This window comes from Cydia fagiglandana, chromosome Z (genome assembly GCF_963556715.1).
Source record: "Cydia fagiglandana chromosome Z, ilCydFagi1.1, whole genome shotgun sequence".
NCBI classification, from domain to species: domain Eukaryota; kingdom Metazoa; phylum Arthropoda; class Insecta; order Lepidoptera; family Tortricidae; genus Cydia; species Cydia fagiglandana.
The window spans coordinates 30,122,665-30,143,879 of record NC_085959.1 but is presented as its reverse complement, the minus strand read 5'-3'; the positions used below and the strand labels follow the sequence as shown (position 1 = coordinate 30,143,879).

Sequence of the window (21,215 nt, the reverse complement as noted above, 5' to 3'; positions counted from 1 at the left end):
TCATCATACCCACATTTTATGGTAGGTAATCATAGTGGTTTATTTAGTTTAGGTATCATAGTGGTTTTCCGGGTCAAGGTCCGGGTCTCTGAGTCAGAATCCGGGTCCGAGTCCCGGTCCGAGTCCGGGTCCGAGTCCGGGTCCGAGTCCGGGTCCGGGTCCGAGTCCGGGTCCGAGTCCGGGTCCGAGTCCGGGTCCGAGTCCGGGTCCGAGTCCGGATCCGAGTCCGGGTCCGAGTCCGAGTCCGAGTCCGGGTCCGAACCGGATCCGGGTATGAGTCCGGGTCCCAGTCCAAGTCAAAACCGAAATTCGAAATCACCAAACATGTACTATGCGTCGTTGAAGAGTTCTGTTCTGATCATCATCAGCAGTTCCACTTCATCAAATGCGACAGTTTTTAATGTAAATGCTTGATTTTATGATGAAAATACAAAAAATTCTATACGTATGCCTTTAAGATTTGAGGAGTTATCTCGATTCCTTATGGATCCCAACATCAGAACTCGAGCTTGACAGAAATGTGGCTTAAAAACTAAACTTGCTTAACAAACATAACGAAGAGGACAAATCGCCAAACGTGAACTATGCGTCGTTGAAGAGTTCCGTTCTGATCATCATCAGCAGTTCCACTTCATCAAATGCGACAGTTTTTAATGAAAATGCTTGATTTTCTGATGTAAATACAAAAATCTCTATACGCATGCCTTTAAGATTTGAAGAGTTCCCTCGATTCCTCATGGATCCCATCATCAGAACTCGAGCTTGACAAAAATGTGGCTTAAAAACTTAACTTGCTTAACAAACAACGAACTGGACAAATCGCCAAACGTGAACTATGCGTCGTTGAAGAGTTCCGTTCTGATCATCATCAGCAGTTCCACTTCATCATATGTCACTTTTTTGGATGTATATGCTTGATTTGTTGATAAAAACCCAAAAATCACTATATGTATGCCTTTAAGATTTGAGGAGTTCCCTCGATTCCTCATGAATCCCATCATCAGAACTGGGTTTTGACAAAAACGGGACCAATCTGTATGCATAAACATTCAATCAAAAAAAGAATTTTCAAAATCGGTCCAGTAATGACGGAGATATGGAGTAACAAACATAAAAAATAAAAAAAATAAAAATAAAAAAAAACATACAACCGAATTGATAACCTCCTCCTTTGGGATTTGGAAGTCGGTTAAAAAGACAATATGGCAGACGAATGTTTGAAATGTAAGTCCGGGAGTAAGAATATTGTAAACTCGAGTCCTTAATTCCCTCCAGCCATAAAGTCGACTGTTCCGTTTTGTGTACTTTAAACAAAACAAGTAGGTTTAAATTCATACAACTTGATAAAAGTTATCGGTCTTCGTCATAATGTGTTACGCACGGACAGTTGCATTTATCAGAGCAAAGAAGCCGGGACGCCGCAGCCGCAGCCGGCACCGCCCACCGGCGCTGACGTCGTCGGTTCTATCGTAACGATGTAGGTAGAGCGTTACATCACGCGCACTTGCCTCGCCAACTCGCCCGCGCCCGCGCCTGCCCTTGCGTAAGCGCTCCAACTGATCTAGCATCCACTTAGCCCTTTTACGTCCATCGCGCTTCGTCCATAATGCTTTTGTTCATTTCTGAAATTAACTCAAAATATAACAGTATTTTTCATTAATGGCATTTTGTATACACTTTCAAAGTTAAACAAATTATTATTTATTTGTCTCAGACAATCATTATTAATTATCAAGACGGTCCTAATTAGTTAAAAGGAATGAGGTAGAGTTGTTATACTATTACAGAGCTCCTACTGCCTTCGTCCTCAATTGCCAAACCATCTAAATGGTGTCATAACAATCATCGAATTTGAGTGAGCAAGCTAGATTACTTATATGTAGGTCAATCAAACATCAGAAACTGGTTCATTAGATTTATATCTTGCTTTCAAGAATAGACTTGAACAAAGATTCGTAAGTAATAAAAGTTTTTTAAATAAGTAACTAAATGATATGCCACGACTTAGTACTACATTTATTTTCTAAATCATCACGTCAACACCGATTCTAATCTCTCATAAGTTTTCTTATCGAATTAAACAAGTAAAATAATAGGTACGTAGTTAGTTGCACGAGTTGCATTATGCGCGACTGCACGTGTAACCTCGGTACAAGTAATGTAATAAATCGCCATAGTAATAAAGCAAATGCACTCGCTCGCTCGCTACAGCTACGGGCTTGAAACCCGTGCACGTACTGCATCACACTTGTACTTTGATAGCTCTCTATACTTAAACAAAATATTATTGATTGTAAATATAGTTAACTTTTAATATACTTGATTATGGTAATTTTACATTGAAAATGTTTAAGTAGGTATCAGATTGTTTTCTTGAGAGAGTGTAATTCGACTATATTTCCAAAAGTCCCCAAGATATACGAAATGCAGTGCTATTAAGACGAAACGGGAGTTGAGTTTTAAATATTTTAGGTAAATGTACCCGTCTCGCTAACGGAAGCGGCTCCTAACACTATTGCGATAAGGACAAGGCGAAAAATCCTGCGTAAAAATCTCAAAAATCGAGGTTTAGTACTCGACTGTTTCCTCCTCCAAAACTTAACCAATCGTAACCAGATTTGGGAATCTAAATGATTATGTAATTATCTGTGTCGAATCGTTTTGGTTTTTTGGCTAATTGATATCAGTTTTGAATACTACGCCTCTCATTGCGGCATAGTCAAATAGGCCATTTTGGCCATTTTTGAAGGGCTCTAGCGCCTTAAGACGGTCCGACACAGATATTGACATTATTAATCTGTTTTGAAAAAATCATTGCTCTAGCATCAAAACCCACGGAGGAAACAGTCGAGTACGCTTGTATGGAGAAATGACCACTCCTGTTGGCTCTTAAAAGATACAGGAGCTTTCGGAGCATCGTAGCGTACGGTATCAAATTTTCGAAAATCGGTTTGTAACTTTTTTTTGTCTATCGTCTGAAAAAAATATTTGGAAGCAGTTGAAAACCGTGGGCTGGGCAGGTCCTCTTATCATTGAATGGTTATCTGATTACCCCGAAGAGTGAAATCTGTAAATTATGTGTCACATTTTCCATAAAACAATTTTTATTCATATGTAAAAAAGTTTAAGAACGTTTAATTTGAGCTCTTTTAAATGATACCCCATTTGACCTTTATCTATACTTTGAAATTTTGAAAGGTTAGCGTTGTTCATGACAATCATGACTATTCCAAATTTCCAATCGATAGCTTAAAGGCCTGTGCACACCGGCTGCGTGTGCGTGACGTGCACGTGCGCATGCGGAGTTGTAGTATACAGATCCTTATGAGAGATGGCACACCGCTTGCGTGACGTGTGCGTGCGGCTCCAACATTTTAGCCCACGCACACGCGCACGTCACGCACACGCAAGCCGGTGTGGCTCGGCCTTTTAGCGATGTGACAGACGGACGGACAGAGTCGCACCACGTTTTGTACCCCTTGTGGTACGGAACGCTAAAAACCTTAATCGCATGATGGGATCACACACAGAAATAATACATATCATGTTATTATTATCTTAAATTCTACTCTAGTTTGCTTAACACTAGCTACTCGTACTTCTGTCAACCGGCTTAATCGGTCATTGTTTTCTCATGTTAACAATACCATTGTCACTAAATACTTGTATAAACATGTAACTGTTTCAACGTAGGTATGTCAAACGCTTATATTTTATCACATATTATTTACACACTGATCAATATTTTTGCCTACATGTTAAGTACCCTGTAGGTGCAATACTCGTAGTTTGTAGACTTGGTGGGTTACGTAACGCCTCCCGACAGTCCCGGGTGCATTTCAAATCGGTGGAAAACACGTGTTGTGATGTGACCGCTTACATGAGCTGCTGAAAATAATAATAAATGAAATACTTTTGTAAAATTTCTAACGCGATACGAAATTGATTTAAGGAAGATAACGCACGCTCACATTTTGTAATAGTCACATTTGTAATATACCTATCTATATCCATGTAGCAATAAAAGTGTAGCATGACGTCTTAGCGTTTTATCAGCGAGCAAGGTCCTATGTTGGAAACGTTGGAATAACACAACGCATCACACGAGCACGAGCACCGTGGCAGCAGCTCACTGCGTGCCGTTTTGTTTAGTTGAAGGTCACTCTTACGTTATCTCGTATCGCTGATAAAATACGCCAATTAGGATTGTTCATTTTTTTTAGACCCCCATTTTTATTTTATTTTCTGAAAATATAGGTTAATTTAAGATACCAATTTGAATGATTTAGTAATTCGTGGCTCGGTTGAATATTTATAATTTATTGAAAATATGAGATACGACTTCTCGTAAATTACATGTCGTCGGCTGATTAGGAGAATGCACAAGCAACAACAAGCATTAAAAAAATAGTTGTCATTGTCGATTGATTGTAATGTCACCTGTCGACAATGTCAGTGTCACGTGTTTCTATAAATAACAATCTTCTGGAATGGAAAACTCGTTTATTTTGAATCATTTCAAAATACCTACGCTATAAATTTGAGAAAGCTGATTCCAGAAATCTGCCTAAGTTATATAATATAACTTAGTTTTATTGGAGTATGTATCCATATAGCATCCAACTCCAACCATAACTTGGCTGAAATCAAGGGAGCAAAAATACAAACGTAAGTTACCTACATCATATATATTTTAACTGATTAGATTTGTAAGAAGATTGGATTCATAAAATCGTTACAAGCGTCCATTGCTAAAGGTAGCTTAGCACCCAGTGGGTGCTTTCTACCGGCTTGTCACTATTGTTTGGATATTGTACTACATACTTATACTACTATATTAGGAACATGCCAATTTTGCTAATTATATCCTATTATTTCAGGTCATCGTGATTCCTATTTAGATACAGCTGTGAGATATGTAACTGCACTTGGGCCCAGAACAAAGTTGAGCATTTTGTATTGAAACGAACGTCATATTAATTATTAATCGTCGTAATACTTTACGACCGTAAATAATGCCTGGGAACAGAGTAAATAACAAACCATACACTTCTCTTCTGGATGGTCAACAAGAAGCCATCATTGTCAGATGCTCGTGCAGAACATGATAAACATACATTTAATGTAAAGTTACTATTTTTTTTGGAAACATATATAACATATTTCCCAAATTAATAAAAAAGTAGGTAAACAAAAACATGTTTTATTAATTTTATTATTCACAACTCTTTATTAAGTCTTGTCCACCATGATATCAGCAGCTTGAACTGCAACATGTACCTGGAAATTAGAAATTATATCTTTTTAAAGCAGTTTCAGGCTGAATTTTGAGTATGGCTATGTATTCTTGTATATTCCTTCTTTCTAGTAGGCACCATCTCTGTTTAACGGTTTGCCTTTAGATACTCTGGCTACATTACCACAGAAAATAAATAGATACCACGACCCTACCAATAAAGTGAGCTTTTAAATACTTAATTGTAGTAAATTAATATTAATTTTATACTTACATCAACGTGATTCTCACAGCAATACTGTGTGTAACACGTAAAGTAGGTAGGTATTCCAAGTTTAATTCACGGCACCATCTTTCACGTCGTAGGTCTTCGTGGATTCGAACTATTATTTTTGTGAATCATTCCCACACATAGGAACAAGGTTTTTGGTATATTATTAAGCAATGAAATCTGTTTAGGTATTAATTATAAATCAAATTGTAACAAACAAGCGCAGCGGTTTAACTGAAAATTTTTGTTATGACAATCGATGACAATGATAACTTTGACAATACGTGAGTGACGGATTTATTTACTATGGTTCGATAACTTTTATTATGCAATGACTTTACATTCAGCCCAGGAGAAGGTCAAACTAAGGTCATAAGGATATTTGTTGAAATATCTTCAATCCTCAATTATTATATCGCAGCAAATGTCGGAAACTGTTTAAAAACCTTATATCTCGAAATGGTTTTCGAAATAGAACATTTGAAAAAAAATGAGCAATCCTAATTGTTATTTACCGAAGCGTCGAGGTGCTTCCGCGTTCGCGTCCTAAACCTCGTGGCCTTCGTCACTAATTGTCGGCTTAATCAGACCTGTTGTTTAATGCCGAAAACGCTTATTTTGACTGTTTGGTTTGCTGATTTCCTGCTCAACTGTACTTTGTCCCGTTTTTTTGTCACGCGGAAACGGTGGTAATGCTGGTCCTAAACGGAATTAAAAACCGATTGTGCTATAAAGGGAGTTTCAAATAGGTTTGTAGTATGTACTTAATAGTAACAGAATGCTATGTGTCTATTTTTATGTGTTCCCTGTGTTAACGTGTATGTCGTCTTTTTAGGTTATGTATATTTATTACTTAAATATACCGTAGCTTAAATACCGTGTCGCAGCCACTAATACTAAACAATATTATTAAGAAAAAAGTTTTATAAACTAAAGTGCTCTTTCAAATTGTATTCCGTGTTCGTTAAATAATCAATCTAGTAATATAACGGTTATAGGGACAAACAAAAATGTAGGAAGTTTAAAAACTCGAATAGGACAATAAATTGATTACTTGTTATCAGTTTCAATAATCATATTAGCTTGGTCAGTATTTAATGCGATAACACATTCAAATAATTGTAATATTTCCGGTGACAAGTTTGTCAAGTGCGCGAGCTGTTTGTTGGTCGATAGATTAGAACCGCGCACAAATAATAGCACGGCCTTCGCATCGCGTTCTATATTAAAACGCGGAAGACATTGCGGTATAGTAGAGGCGCGCTGATCGCTCCCCGCTCGGTAAACAGTTAGGAGTGTAAATGGCACCCGCAGAACGAGTCGCGCGCGTCACGCTCGCCTCGCATGAATGTTTGCTTGTAGCGGCGCATGCACACTTTACGGTACGATCAATCCGTAAACCAGTGTGGGCACACTCACGCCGGCTTGCATATTAGCATTTAGATAACAAACCTCCAGCTCTAAATAATTTCACAATTAATCTGTAAATAAATTTATAACATCTTATTATACCTGCAGTCACATTTTGTCATTTAATTCACGATTATTTTCATAAGAAATACCTACCAGTAGGAACTTTACATGCACGCCTACTATGCGACGAAACTCCTACAAGTTATGCCTATAAGGACAAATAAACTATAGAGTTAGACAAGTCTGCAACGATTTTGATAACACGTTCTGCAAGTGTTATTTATTCGCCACAATTTCATAGTGCATTTGTCGTTTAAAATAACACTTGCACTGCCTGTGCTATTTAAACCGCTGCAGAGTCTTGATCTAACACTACAAAGGCGTTTTGAATATGACTATACGTATTATAGCATTATTCTAATTATGTAATTTAAATCGAATAAAAATCTGTAATAGCGTAGTTCTAAAGAAAGGAATCGCATTAATTACAAATTAAATATTTCACGTAAATTTCTTATCAAGGCCAAGTATACCTTTGTGACTGTACTAAAACATTCTCGTTTGGGTTGCTCATGCATTTAACGAACGTTTCGCTAGCTAGCCTGTACCCAGAATTTTTGTTTGTCATTGCTTTTATTTTATTAAAACAGTTTTTGGCAAAAAGAAAGGCCTAACCTAGAGAGCATAATGGTAAATATGTGGTTACGGATCGTGCCAAAGAGCAGTAGTATTATTAGTTTTGCTCGCTTACAAATTTCTATGCAGGGGGGTACCTTATTTCTCTGCAGTTGACTGTACATTTCCTAATAATTAAAACTTCTAAGCAGTGACCTGTGTTGAACTATCATGGCTGCTAATTTATGGGGTACGAAGTGAGCTTCCGGTGTGCGTGGTGGCCGGTGGGTACCCCGAGCCGGGCGGGTGCCGGGCGCACTCGTGCGCTGCACGGTCGTTAGCTGCGCCCGCGCCCGAGCATGCGCACCGAGCCCGACACACTCTTTTGTCAAACAATTACCCGACAATTTACAACGCTTCACATTATCATGCCGTGATAATAGATCTATATAGCAGTAGTAGTACGTGCCATTATATTCTCGTTATTTAACGAGCCACGTTTATTACAATCAGCGTAATGGTATGCACTCTCAGAGGTAGGGCAATACCAGATGTAGACTCGTAGTATTTTTAAGCATTGGTGTGACGTCCATAAAACTGCATTCTCACCGATTTGTCTATTTATATTTTTAACCAATTAGATACCTTCATCATTGAATATATACTATTAGTGGCTCTGTGACCTGTAGACATCACAACGCTCCATGGCTCCTCTTATTTTTGAAAATTACCGAAAACTTAATCGACATAAAAACGATCCTTGTATTTATTTCTCGAACCTGCTTATCAAAATAAGTAGGTACTCAAAGTATTTTTGACGAAGATGGGCCAGACGAAGTGCCAGGGCCTAATTTCAAAGTCGCATTTAGTATGGATGGCATTGGGCAATCAAGAAAATAGGTACGAGTAGGTTACATCCATTCCGCTGGCGACCCAGATGCAACGATTCAATGCACTCGTTAACAGACTCGTGTGTATTTAAGTAAGAAAACCTACATGTGTATTTGCATATCAACTTTATCTCTTAAAATATATATGTATGTATATGTATTTTTAAACTTCTGTAATTTTCGAAGACTAATCCATATATTTAGAGTTACGTATATCATACCATTGTAATTACATACTGTACATACATACTATACATAGTATCAATAAAGCTATTGCACTGTTGAGACAAATGTTTAGTTGTACGTTCCGAACGTATTAAAATATACTTGGGTTTATCAACGATTGAACTTAGTAATTGTTTTTTACATTCAAGCTCTTGAGAGTCATGTTATGTAAGTTCCGAACAAAGTGTTCCAGTGTAAGCGAACTGCGTCACAGTAACACGTAGGACAATAAAGACCTAAAGCGTCAGGCCCCCGTTGTTGCTTATGCGTAGAGGAGCCCCGCGTGGCGCCGCCGGTCCGTGGCGACGCTAGAGCCCGGACTCCCCTCCGGGGTACGCTCCAACTTCATTTTTGTTGTCGCTCTGTCTCACTCTACAGGTCAACGCCCCAATGACGGTGCTCCCTCTATCTTAACCCTAATGCTACTGACAACAAACATTATCCAACTACATACATATTTGTGTGTCGCACAATTATAATTACAAATAAATGAATATAATGTTTTTTCTTTATTAAATGGATCATAAAATGAAGTTAGTAGTTACTAGGTATTTCGCATGCGGTCGCAACAAAGTTCACGTACCCTATCCTGACGGCCTTGACGCGGTCAAAGCACTGCCCAAGAAGACATTGACCAGGCTCCAATACCTGATCGCGGGCTGATGATTTTGTTATGGGCAAAATAATTCCACCTCGGTGTACAAAGAATACTTTTAAATTATTTACTTATTAACTGTTATCCTAATTTCCTCTCACTAATTAAAACAGCTTAATTAAAACAAAACATATGATGAATGTTTATTAAATATAAACACGCGTTTACCACATAGATGGAAGTCATGATTTTAAAAATTTACTTGTGCTAGACTTGATATGCGTTTCTTTATGTAGCGGCAGCGCGGCGGTATGAAGCGCTGGGTTGCGTATAAAAGGCAACGCTTTTTTTTAAACAGCATCGACAGGGGGCAATGACACCGCGTCCCGGGCACTGCCCGTTCTTGACAGTTCAAATGTTTACTCTTTCTCTGCACCTCCAAGGATCACAGATTGCCTGTTTCTGCGTAGTCTATTCGTAATAAACATTTTAGGGCACAGCGGGGTGGCGGTAAAAGGTGCTTTAGTTAAATTTTATTATATTACTATAATATTTGTAATATATGTCTGTTGAGTAGATATTAAATTATTTCATTAATTTTGGTTTACTGATACGTTCTTTTTTAATTGCGTCGCGATAATATCTAAGCCATAAAACGTTTATGCTGTGGTCCTATTTCAAACTGTGCGAATAGTTAAAAACAAGTATTATGTTTTATTTTATAACGATTAAAGGTACGTAGAAGTGACCGCTAGTGACAAATATGCGGCGCCGATCCCCGTCGCCGTCGCCGCTGCAGCGGCGCGGCACAGAGCGGCGCGGGCGCGGCGGCCTCATCACGCGATATCTAATGACTAGTCCCGTGGTTCAACAAACTCCCCCACTCTACCCAATACTTAACCTAAGGTAAATTTGCAAAACAAAACAAACAACATTTCTATCATTATTAAAGGCATAACTGTACTTAGCTTGTAATTTCCGCTTATCTAATATATAAATCTCATTTAATGATCGACCCACTAAACAGGGAGAGGTTATTGGTAGTCATGTCAGGTCCAGCAACTGGGCAAGTGGGCAGGTGTAAATACTGTGCTAGCTTACTGACCTAGGAACGTAGAGACACACGGACTGTAGGTGTACCTAGATAATCTGACTAATTTTGTGTCGTTCTCGAGAACGTACTCTATATAGTATGGAACTCGCACGAGAGTATTTGCCATATTAAAACATTGTAGAAATGGCGCATCACTAATTCCTACACAGTTTTTCTGCAACAAGTTTCAGAATGCACCTACTAATTTAAAAAAGTCTAACAGTTGATTAAGATGAAATAAGCATCCGAATGATATTTAAAATTATAGTAATTTTCATTATGATTGCATCTTAAATATTATTGATATCCAGTTATAATATGTAACGTACCTACATATGTACATGGATAAATAAGTGTGAAAGAACACAATAACTATAGAACTAAACTTGATTCAACAGGTGACATTAGGGGCTGTTGCATCATTTAGATTATTACGACATTATTTCACCATTGTGGTTCTATGAAATCAAGGACCCGACGTTAAAATAAAAACAAAACGTATGTGAGATGCAAGATTCTTTGCAGCTCCTCAACCCTATGAGATAAAAAAGTAAAATTCACATGAAATTGTAGCAAGTCAGAACCTGTTGAGGTCAGCGACCAAAGCCAGAAGCGGCTGGCGGTGGGCATCCAATCCAGAGCGGCGCCCGCGCCGGCCGTCGGGTCGGGCCGAGTCTCACCGCCGGTGAATCACCAACTCATTTCATAACTACATAAGTGCAAAACCACAAAAAAAAGTAAACCTAACTGCAAATCACCCCTTTATTTTACTCAACACCAACAGACAAAAAACGAATGGCATTTCTAGTAAATTTAACCTCAAGCCTAATTAGTTTAACTAAGCCTGTAACAAGCTTTAAAACTCACTTGGCCGCTATAATCCAATTTATACAGAAACAAATTTCTTCTAGTCGAAACGAATCGCTATTTTTAATTTTAAATATTAGGAGATACTCGTATATCAAAAAAATCGAACAGTATCTGTCGCCTTTCGGCGCTTCATTCAAAACGTCTAACTTTGAGACTAAATATTCGTACCGTAGTAGGATAAGAAGTATATCCCAGGGTGGCATGCAGTGCAGTGCGGGTAGCGGGGAACGGCGGAGGGGTCGCGAATGGGAACTGGGGAAGGGAATGTTTTGATTAGGGGTTCAACGCATCGGAGAGAATTCGACACCTGACAGATACACGGTATATTATTATTAATTATCTTTATCGAAACTTTTAACTGCAGAATGTCGCTTTACCAACGAAAAGCAAATATGTTTTACGAACCGTTAAATTATTATCATTAATTAACAATTCATAAGTAAAGTTATAATTAGACGGGGCCATGTGAGGCTAATATGCTATATATTTAGGTCAAAACTAATGTATGTATCTACATATAAACAAAAGCGTGTCAATTATATAATTGAGAAATAAACGATTAATCGGGGTGGATGGAAGGAGTTCGCTGACCTGCATGCACCGCCCTGCGGCAGGGGTGCACGCGCGTGTTGCCATCTCGCTCCACGCGGTGCCGAGCCGCGAAACGGATGCACACACTAAACAAATCCTTTGTGTTCCATCACAAGCCAATCGCTATTTCACTGTCACCCAATATCTTCGACCAGTTACAGTAGGTGCCTAAGTAATAAAATAAAGTTGGTGACATTATTCTTCCTGAGTGCCTACCGGAAATATAACGGAGATTTCTTGACTTCGTCCGGCGTCGAGTGCGTCTGTTTGTAAACATTGGCGGCAAGAAAAGCTTGTTATGAAAAGCGAACCGGTGACCCGCCACGTGAGCACCCGCCTCCCGCTTCCACGCTCCTCTCGCCGCTACAACCCAAATATACCTACTCTGGTCAATACTTGAATACTTACCTGCTTACCAAGTTACCACACGAGCAACTAAAGCCATTGCAGCATTTTTATTCTACATTTCATTTGTGCGTAAAAATATTTTATCATGAAAACAATGATTTACATTTTCGCTACTGCGCAGTTAACGTACATATTATGATGACGTCAGTTGTGCCTTGTACTTCGCACTAATTATAAAAAAATATATGCCAAAGATCATTTATTATTATTAATTACCAAAAACTAAAATGACGATTCGAATTAACAAATTGGTGAAATATATACGTCTGATTTTAGTATCTGTGGTAATAAAACAATATTAGAGAATTATGTTAGGTAGATACACGTGTTAGTGAAAGGAGTATCGAATTCATATTTAAGTACTATTTAAGCAAATGAGCAAATTTTAGGTGAATACGTAAGTTTCCTAGGCCCTAGAACTCCTAGGAGATATAAGCCTTTGTTATAGCAAGTTATAATTATAAGGAAAGAAAATCCGGGTAAAAACCTCAAGCCACAGTGTACAAAATGTATATAAGTAGTTATACGACATACGAGTACGTCATTGACGGTTTATTCGTCAAGTTTTCGAATGTGGTAAAGGGAATAGGAGAGTTCGCTAGAGTGAAATAATGGTAGCAACGGGTCTCACACACACACACGTACCGGGCGCGTTGGCCGGCTCTACCTACTTGTAACGCACAAACAACTCGCTCCGTAGTTCTAGAACGAGATGACACGTAAACAACGTACGTGAACAAAATAACTAGAAGGTCACACTGGTGAGACCAGCTTATGCGGGTCTGTAGGCAAAAGAGAGACGCAATGAAAACAAATCAATAATTATCATCTTCGTGTTAGTGGTAGAGCGAGAGAGACGGCGAAACAACAAACCGGCATTTTATACCGGCACATTTACGTAGGTATCACGGCGTAGACAATATTGAACTTTATGTAACCGGTGCTGAGATATATTTTGGGGAAATCAAGACTGCTTACAGACTTGATACGCAATATTTTCTAGTAGCTAGCAGATTCCGTTGTGAAATATTCTGTTGGTTCATCAAATCATCGGATGAGCATACAAACGTAGTCCCTATTTTCCTCTCTGGATATTGACACTATGGAAAATATTTTTACATAATTTGATGTATATTAACCATAGCTATGCCCCTACGTATGATTTTTTTGATTATGGTAAAAATTTCGTGCGAACTGATTTTAAATGTTCCTAATTCTTATAATACTCAACTAAAAATTATTTAAAAAAATTCAAACTTAGGGGCATAACTAGGTATGGTTGATGTACAACAAACTGTGTGATAATATTTTCTATATTGTTAATATCCAGAAAGGAAAATGATGACTACGTTTGTTGTATAAAAAATTTTGCACGGTTCCTCCACTTTCGTGTGAAAACCAGCTCGATTAACGTCAACGATCCATACAATAATTTTGAACCCAAAATCCAATACCATAAGTTGATCTTTGTATGTATTTTCTTAACCATACCACGATTTTTCTTCTTAATAAATATATAAAGATAAATAATGATGTAAAATAGAACAAGGCCAGTATTCTGCAACGAAATACACCGAATTATATATGTAGGTATATCATAATAAATATATGTATATCCCTAACTTATATTTTTTTAACATACTGAATATTACTTGTTAAAAGACATACTATGTACTATTTTATTTGCAGCGTAAGACTTTTACACAACTGTTTGCTACATAATTAAAATAAAATTTACCTACACAGTTAACTACTTGATAAAGAGTCCAATGTATACTTATTTCATAAAGATTATTTCAATAATGTGTTCGTTAGGACGCCAATAACTTAGCACCTTCGAAAGTTGTGGCCCTATTTTGAAAGCTTTCTATAAAGAAAGAACAAAGACTGCAACAAAGCGGGTATTGCTATTAACATTAACCAACTGACGAAGCCCTACCCCGCCGCCTTCCTCTCCGTGTCAGGGTTTTCCCCGATGCGGCACAGCTACACGTGCATCGCCCCCTCCTGCCCTCCTCCCACTCCCGGTGTATGTACACTGCTGCACTCACCCACACGAGTGCATTGCCACTGCACACAATCACATCGGCAAACACGTGTAAGCCGTGCACCACACTAAAGCCGTCTAATATCGAATCCAACGCGAGTACATGTTACGGCTACTCATCTCAGCCGCAGAAATGAGTTCACTCTATCAAACAAAGGAATCTCTCAGTTATTTTAACATCACTTAGTAACAATTTCCAATGCTTGGCTGACTGCCAATCACACTAATTGGTTTTATAATACATCATATTTCATATTAGGTACTAGTTGTAATATTTACGTATTATAAATGTGTTATAATATAAAATAAAGCCTGAGTTGGTCACCAGGCTGGCCGGCTCTCTTCGACTTGGTGGAAGTAGGTCAGTGGTGCACCTAGGGAGGCTCCCTCCCAAACTGACTTCGTCCCTCGCCGCCCCCTCCTGACCCGCGTGCCCTATTTACTCTTTAAAAGGGGAAGGTAAACTGGGCTATATTCAACCAGTGCTTCTTAACTTGATGTTGGGTGATTGTACACGACGTGGTTTTAGTTTCTTTGATAAAAAAATACTTACCAATTCTGTAAAACACTGATACGATGCTATGAACCCATACACATTTATGTATAGTGTTAGAAATTTTCGGGTTTATATAGGTATAATTGGAAAAGTTGTAACAAAACTTTTCCAGCTTGTCAGTTGCTGAAAAAGTGAGTATCTACATATATTTAAGAATTTATGGAGCGTCACTGAAAAACGACTTGCTTCTGGCTTGTGCTGCCAGACACAATGCTTATTAATACCAAAATAGTAAATATGCACATTGTGCTTTAGTGATCGTGATGTTTTAACGAAATTCAAAACATATCGTGGGGTAGCCAGAGAGCATTAATAGTTAACCACGCGACCTACATATTACTGCATATGCGTAATGTAAATGATATGATACATGCGGAAGTTTACTTGATGGAAACACACCTCATTATCATTTACTAGTAGGTATCTATGTAACTACGAGTAAGTTATCACAGTACTGATTTATTGTAGAATCCTCTGATTTGCAAAATTGTAAACGTATCCATCGAAGCTGTATTGAAATAACTAATATTATTTATTGTTATAATAACTGCACATAATTGAACCTGTATAAAACCTTAAGTAGGTCGAACACGTTTTCGTTTCGTTTTCGTATTGAAATGTATATGTATAGGTAGCGCACTTATATGAAATGCATCCAGAAGTAGGTCAGGTCAGGGGTATTGCGGCAGCGGGGCGGGGGCAGCCGGGCCGCGAATTAGATCACACCACCACGGCCAAGGGTGGTCCTCGAAGGTTGCAAAGCCTTTGTCTTTGCGAAATCGACTCGCGTTCTGTCCGACACGATCATCGCTTAAAATAATCATTTAATTAAATTACATATGTGTTCATCAAAACTCTAAAGTTTTGTAAAGACAATAGTTAACAGCTTGTGCTACTTATAATTTTATCACGCGTAGATCCAAATAATTTTGATGATCAACTAGACTATTTTAGAGACTGGACGGTATTATGGGTACATTATTCTATGACGAGTATTACATTTCTGGGGACCCACCAACACTTTTTTATCGATTTCATTTGAATCGCTCGCCATTAGCGTTTTATTTACAGAAAAAAAAAATTTTACTTATTTAAGTTGTCCACGATACTACTAAAAATGCGTTTGTTATCATTAAATCAAATGTCAGGCAGATCAGCGTGAGAAAGCGATAGTATTGTCTCGGCCAGTGGGTGGCCGAAATAATGTGGCATTGAGCGGAAGGTCGTTGCAGAATCTTTGGCAAGCAGCATTTGCCGCCCGCCGACCCCTCTCCCCGCGATCTCTCGTCACTCGCTGCGTTGCGACAGCGAATCCTGTAGGTGCTTTAAACGTATTGAATGATTCATGCCGACACTCCTCGCGTTTAGGTCGCGTCTTAGGAAGGCGGCCGTTTTGCTTGAAAAGGAGCGATATTCACATTTTTACACCCACCTATCGCTTGACAGAATCAAAAATCCTGGGTAAAAATAATCGATGTTCAACGCGGATCGTCAGTAACGATTCTAAGGGTCGGTTGCACCAAACTGTTACGAACGTTAAAGAGTTCGCTAAATTTTTATGTATGGAAAGTTTCATAGTAAAGGCGCGGGGCGCGCCGGCTGACGATGATCAGTCTGTCAAATGTGGTTGGTGCAACTGGCACTAAAAACGGCAGGGGGCAACTGGGTTAGTTGAATGAGCGACACAGGATGGGTAGATGTTGGCATAGGTAGCTTTTACGAGATGCGTCAGAGAGCCGGACTGGGGGCGGTCGGCGTGGCGTGGGCGGCGCGCGTGCCCGGTGCAGGAGGACGGGCGCAGCGCGCAGGCATGCGGCGAACAAGGGCGCGACCTAGAGCTGCTTCCGCCGTTGCCATGTCGTATATATGTACTTGCTCATCGCCTCGCCGCGCTAATCACATTCACTCCTCTTACAGAATACATTCCTAGATGCATGACGGTACCTATAGCAATACCACTACACCTTATAAAACAAAGTCCCCGTCGCGTCCGTCTGTTTGTGTGTATGTATGTTAGCGATAAAGTCGAAACCTACTGAACGGATTTTCATGCGGTTTTCACCTATCAATAGAGCGATTCTTATGGAAGGTTTAGGAGTATATGTAATTTGTTAGGGTTTTGTGCACCTAACTACCTAACCCGTGCAAAGCCGGGGCGGGTCGCTAGTAGGTACCTGTAATAAGTATAATTATTAATTACATACGAGTACATTACACGCGGATTGTGCAAACAAGTTTCAATCTTTAAATTACTGTTTTGCTATTGTTTCAGGTTAACAGTGTAGTGTTCGAGTGCACCTGGAGAGGCTGCGGGTACATCACTAACTCCTGCTCTTCGATTGAAAGCCATATCAGACTCACGCATTTAGGGTAAGCCTAAGAATTGAATTCACCTTTGTTGGGTAAAATCGTAAAATGTGTTCAGTTGTGAAGGTTCAATTCAATTTTAGAGTCAAAGTCATGTTATATTATATCCCATAATTTTGCTGTACAATAATAAATCACACAATCGGTTTCCTAAGTATTTGCGACTATTTTATACATTTGATTGAGCAAATGTTTTTGTTTATTAGTAAAATGTGATAAATGGTTGATAAGGTCGGGCTGGACACGTGCGCCGACAGCGCCGCACGCGCGCTGACGCACGGTGCAATAATACCTACCGCGTTGCGCAATGCCCAGCTGGCGCGCAACGCACACCGCTGCCGCTGCACAGATGCAACCATCTCATTTCCGTCGTCATGTCGTCATTACTTCTCTTGCTATGCTACATCTCCTTAATGTACTCACCAGAATTCTCAGTTGAAACGCAGATAAAAACAAAATTAAGACTTGTAGATTTGCAATTCGTTAATTGTTATCAAGTTTCAACAATTTCTCACGACCTTCACCGTAAAGTAGTAAAATCATTAACATCCAATGAAGAATAAATAAGAGTAGGTAATACCTATGACTCAAATACTTGTGACATCAGATATTCATACGATTTTGGCACTTGTACAAAGTGAAATAAACATAGTTTAAAAGTAGGTACGACCTTTAGTTTTATTAGTAATAAATCGAATGTAATAGAGTAGAAAATATATAGTAGTAGAAAATGAAGGGCCGGCCCTGGACTGACCCGGAAGCGACAAGGCTTCACGACAAGGTTGCCAGCGCGCGCTCCGCGCCGCCCGCGCGCAAGGTCACCCCGCCCGCGTCTTACGTAACGCGGCCCTGCTCCGCCGACGTAGCCTGTGTATATACATGCCATCAGCACAATGCTGATTCTCTGCAAATGTCATCATCACTTACTTATATAAACGTTTGTACTATTCGTCGGGAAGTGCCTCCTCTGCCCTTGACTATAGGCTAAGTTCTCGTGTCCGATCGTCCGTCGTGCCGAACAATGCAGCCTGACAATTTAAATTTTCCAGCCCTAAGAAAGAAGGAGAGAGCGACCACGAGGAGGAGTTCTACTACACGGAGCGTGAGGTGCCGGCGCCGGCCGCGCCGCCGACGCTCTCGCACCGGGACATGTGCCGCCCGCCGCACGAGGACCCCGACTACCAGCGCCAGCTAGTCGGCTCATACAGGTTATATCCCCAGCCAGACTTGATCTCACTCAATCTCATACAAATACTTCACGGAACATACAGTAATTGACTGTAATTGAGATTTTGTCTAAGAAAAAATAGTGCTCTCTACCTACCTATTTGTCAGCTGAAGTAGATGACGCTTTACTTTGCCATATGTTTTGTGGTCACTGAAGTCGACTTTTGACAATCAAAAGTTACCGTATAATGTACGGAGCCGTTCAGCGCCATCTACATAAGCTGTCAAATTCAAAGCACACGAATTTATCTTAGACTTTACACATTTTATACAATACAATCGATGAACCTTTGGTAGTAGTCTTCGAACAAATCAATAATTATTACCCAAATTTTCTGTTTTTACAGGCAAGGGCTACTGTCCACACTACAAAATGGAAATGCGAGGCCTATTAGTATTCCAGTATCTCATTCCTGGTCCAATTCACACTCTCCGGTGAGTTACTGATATTACATTACTTTTTTGTACGAATATCACTTATATGATTCTTATGAGATTGGAATGTTTGCAAGTCGATTAGACAGTAGACACGAGGTGCAAACTTGTTTTTAGAATAGGGATAACTGTAGCAATTAGGCCGTCACTCTAATTTAATATAACTTTTTCTGATCACGCGTACTAATTTACGCTAGGCTAGGATCACTCTGAAACGGACATGGCTGATTCTGACGAAAAACTTCAAAATGTAGATTTTATCATTCATCATCATCATACTATTTAACCACAAATGATTATCTTTAAAATGTTTTCAACGGCCATTATATTGTGTTCTGGCACTGTTTATTGATACACCGTTTATGTTATTAACGTTTCATATCGATAATTCATAATTCATATTTTAATGTTTACGTTTACATAACTGAATCAAGATAACTGTAAGTCTACAATATTAGCGTTGATACAAGATTGTTAGTGCTCTAAATTAAAAAATTATAATGATTTCTAAGTGGTCGTTTCTAAGAACTTTGAATGTAACCTATGTACATATGATAGTAAAGTAAGATGCATGTTTTGTTCTGTAGAAACACATGCGGCTGTCGGCGGCGACGAGCTCGCCCAGCAGCCCGGGGCGGCGCGCGCGCTCCGACAACAAGAAGTGCCGCAAGGTGTACGGCATGGACCAGCGCGAGCTGTGGTGCACGCAGTGCAAGTGGAAGAAGGCTTGCACGCGCTTCGGCGACTAGCGGCGCCGCCGCCACCTCGCCGAGGCGCGCGCGCAGCTCTACCACAAGTACGAGTAACTCGAGCCTGCTCAATACCGTTCGCCCGTGGCTGGCGTAGCTTGCCAGCGCGCACTGCACGCACGCACGCACGACGGCGGGCGAGGCGAGGTGTTTGGACAATTGTGCGCGAGTCGTAATAACACTAGGTGACAAACGACGGTTTTATATAAGGTAAACTAAGCAGACGAATAAGTATATACCTATGCGATACATATAAATATATTAAAATATTTATTGAGTATATAAACTTAAAGGAGACATATTTTTTTCTCTAAATTTGGGCCGTTATTTAAATACAATATGGACATTGCCCACGTATTTTTGTAGAACTGTGAACATCGCCTTAAAAGAATTCATGTTAGAGCTCGTATATGTCGTAACCGAACTCATGGTAGAGGAGGCAGGGCCGGCCGTGCCCGCTGGCCGCCGCCGCCGCCGCCGCCGCCGCCGCGACACCGCTACAGCGCGCGGCGCCCGCCCCGCAACCCAGACTGTGAATATTTCCTAATTCTAAGTTCTTAATGTAAGTTTAGACTGACATAGAGATCAGTGTGAAAATATTTGTTTTGGTACATCACATAAGATCACCGGATTATTAAGAGTAGGTACCACTCTCATATTTGAAACTACATATAACTATATATTCAAAATGGCCATTGTTCCACATCATTAAAACAATAATTTCTAAATATCGAATGATAGTTTTTACTTTTAGGTTCATTATGAAGACAAAAATCCGTCCACATTTCTAAATGTGCTTTTAAATAGTTATATAAAAATCAATGTTTTCACACTGCTTAAAAAATGGGCAAGTAGTTTAACGTAAATACATAATTACATTAATACTTTAGTGATATTAATCACTTAATATAAATTATGTATATTGACTGAAATTTTAGATATGTAATAATAATAAGAGGATCATAATGTCGTAATATATAAAATAGACTTAAGTAGTTATAAGAAATCGATAATTCGACGAAAAGACTATAAAACACGGTTAGAGTTAAATTTTTGAACATATCTGAGTCGTATGTTGTACTACGTGAACAAGGAGACAATACTCAAAGCAGTAGGTCGCAACACGAGACCGGCCCGCCCATGGGGGATCAGGCGCTCCTGCTCCTGCGCCGCGCCGGGCCGTCCGGGCGACCCGCGCCGCGCACCGCTCGCAGCCCGACTCCGACCCTGCCGCGACGATGATGCGGTCGCCGCGTGCATTATGCATACCGGCCATACATTCGATTGTAAAACCGTTACTTAACTAACACCGAACCACAATGTAACATTGTGCAACTAATGAGCCCAAAATAAGATTATTTTACATTTGCGAAAAGAATACAAGATTAACGTTAAGGTGATTGCTATTTGCAATATTGTAATAAAAATATTAAGTATTATATATATTTTGAAGAATAAATATGTACATAAATAAATATTACTTACGTAATGCATTCATATTTAATGGTTAAATAAAGCAATGTTCATATTTGTACATAATTATAATATTTACTATATCTAACACTATAATATAATTACTGTTACTTAATAAAATTGTCTTATCTAATATGACTTGACACGAAAAACT

At 39.3% G+C, this 21,215-nt stretch overlaps 1 protein-coding gene across 1 annotated transcript in view; it reads left to right on the top strand.

Annotated features, from left to right (window-relative positions):
- LOC134678891 (zinc finger protein 395) overlaps nucleotides 1-19,675 on the top strand; it is a 66,711-nt gene extending 47,036 nt beyond the window's left edge. The window contains exons 5-8 of the mRNA XM_063537636.1: nucleotides 17,083-17,180; nucleotides 18,227-18,385; nucleotides 18,752-18,839; nucleotides 19,427-19,675. Of these exons, the coding sequence (XP_063393706.1) occupies nucleotides 17,083-17,180; nucleotides 18,227-18,385; nucleotides 18,752-18,839; nucleotides 19,427-19,588 (507 nt within the window). The 3' untranslated portion in view covers nucleotides 19,589-19,675. The remainder of the gene's footprint in view (nucleotides 1-17,082; nucleotides 17,181-18,226; nucleotides 18,386-18,751; nucleotides 18,840-19,426) is intronic.
- Nucleotides 19,676-21,215: the final 1,540 nt, after the last annotated feature.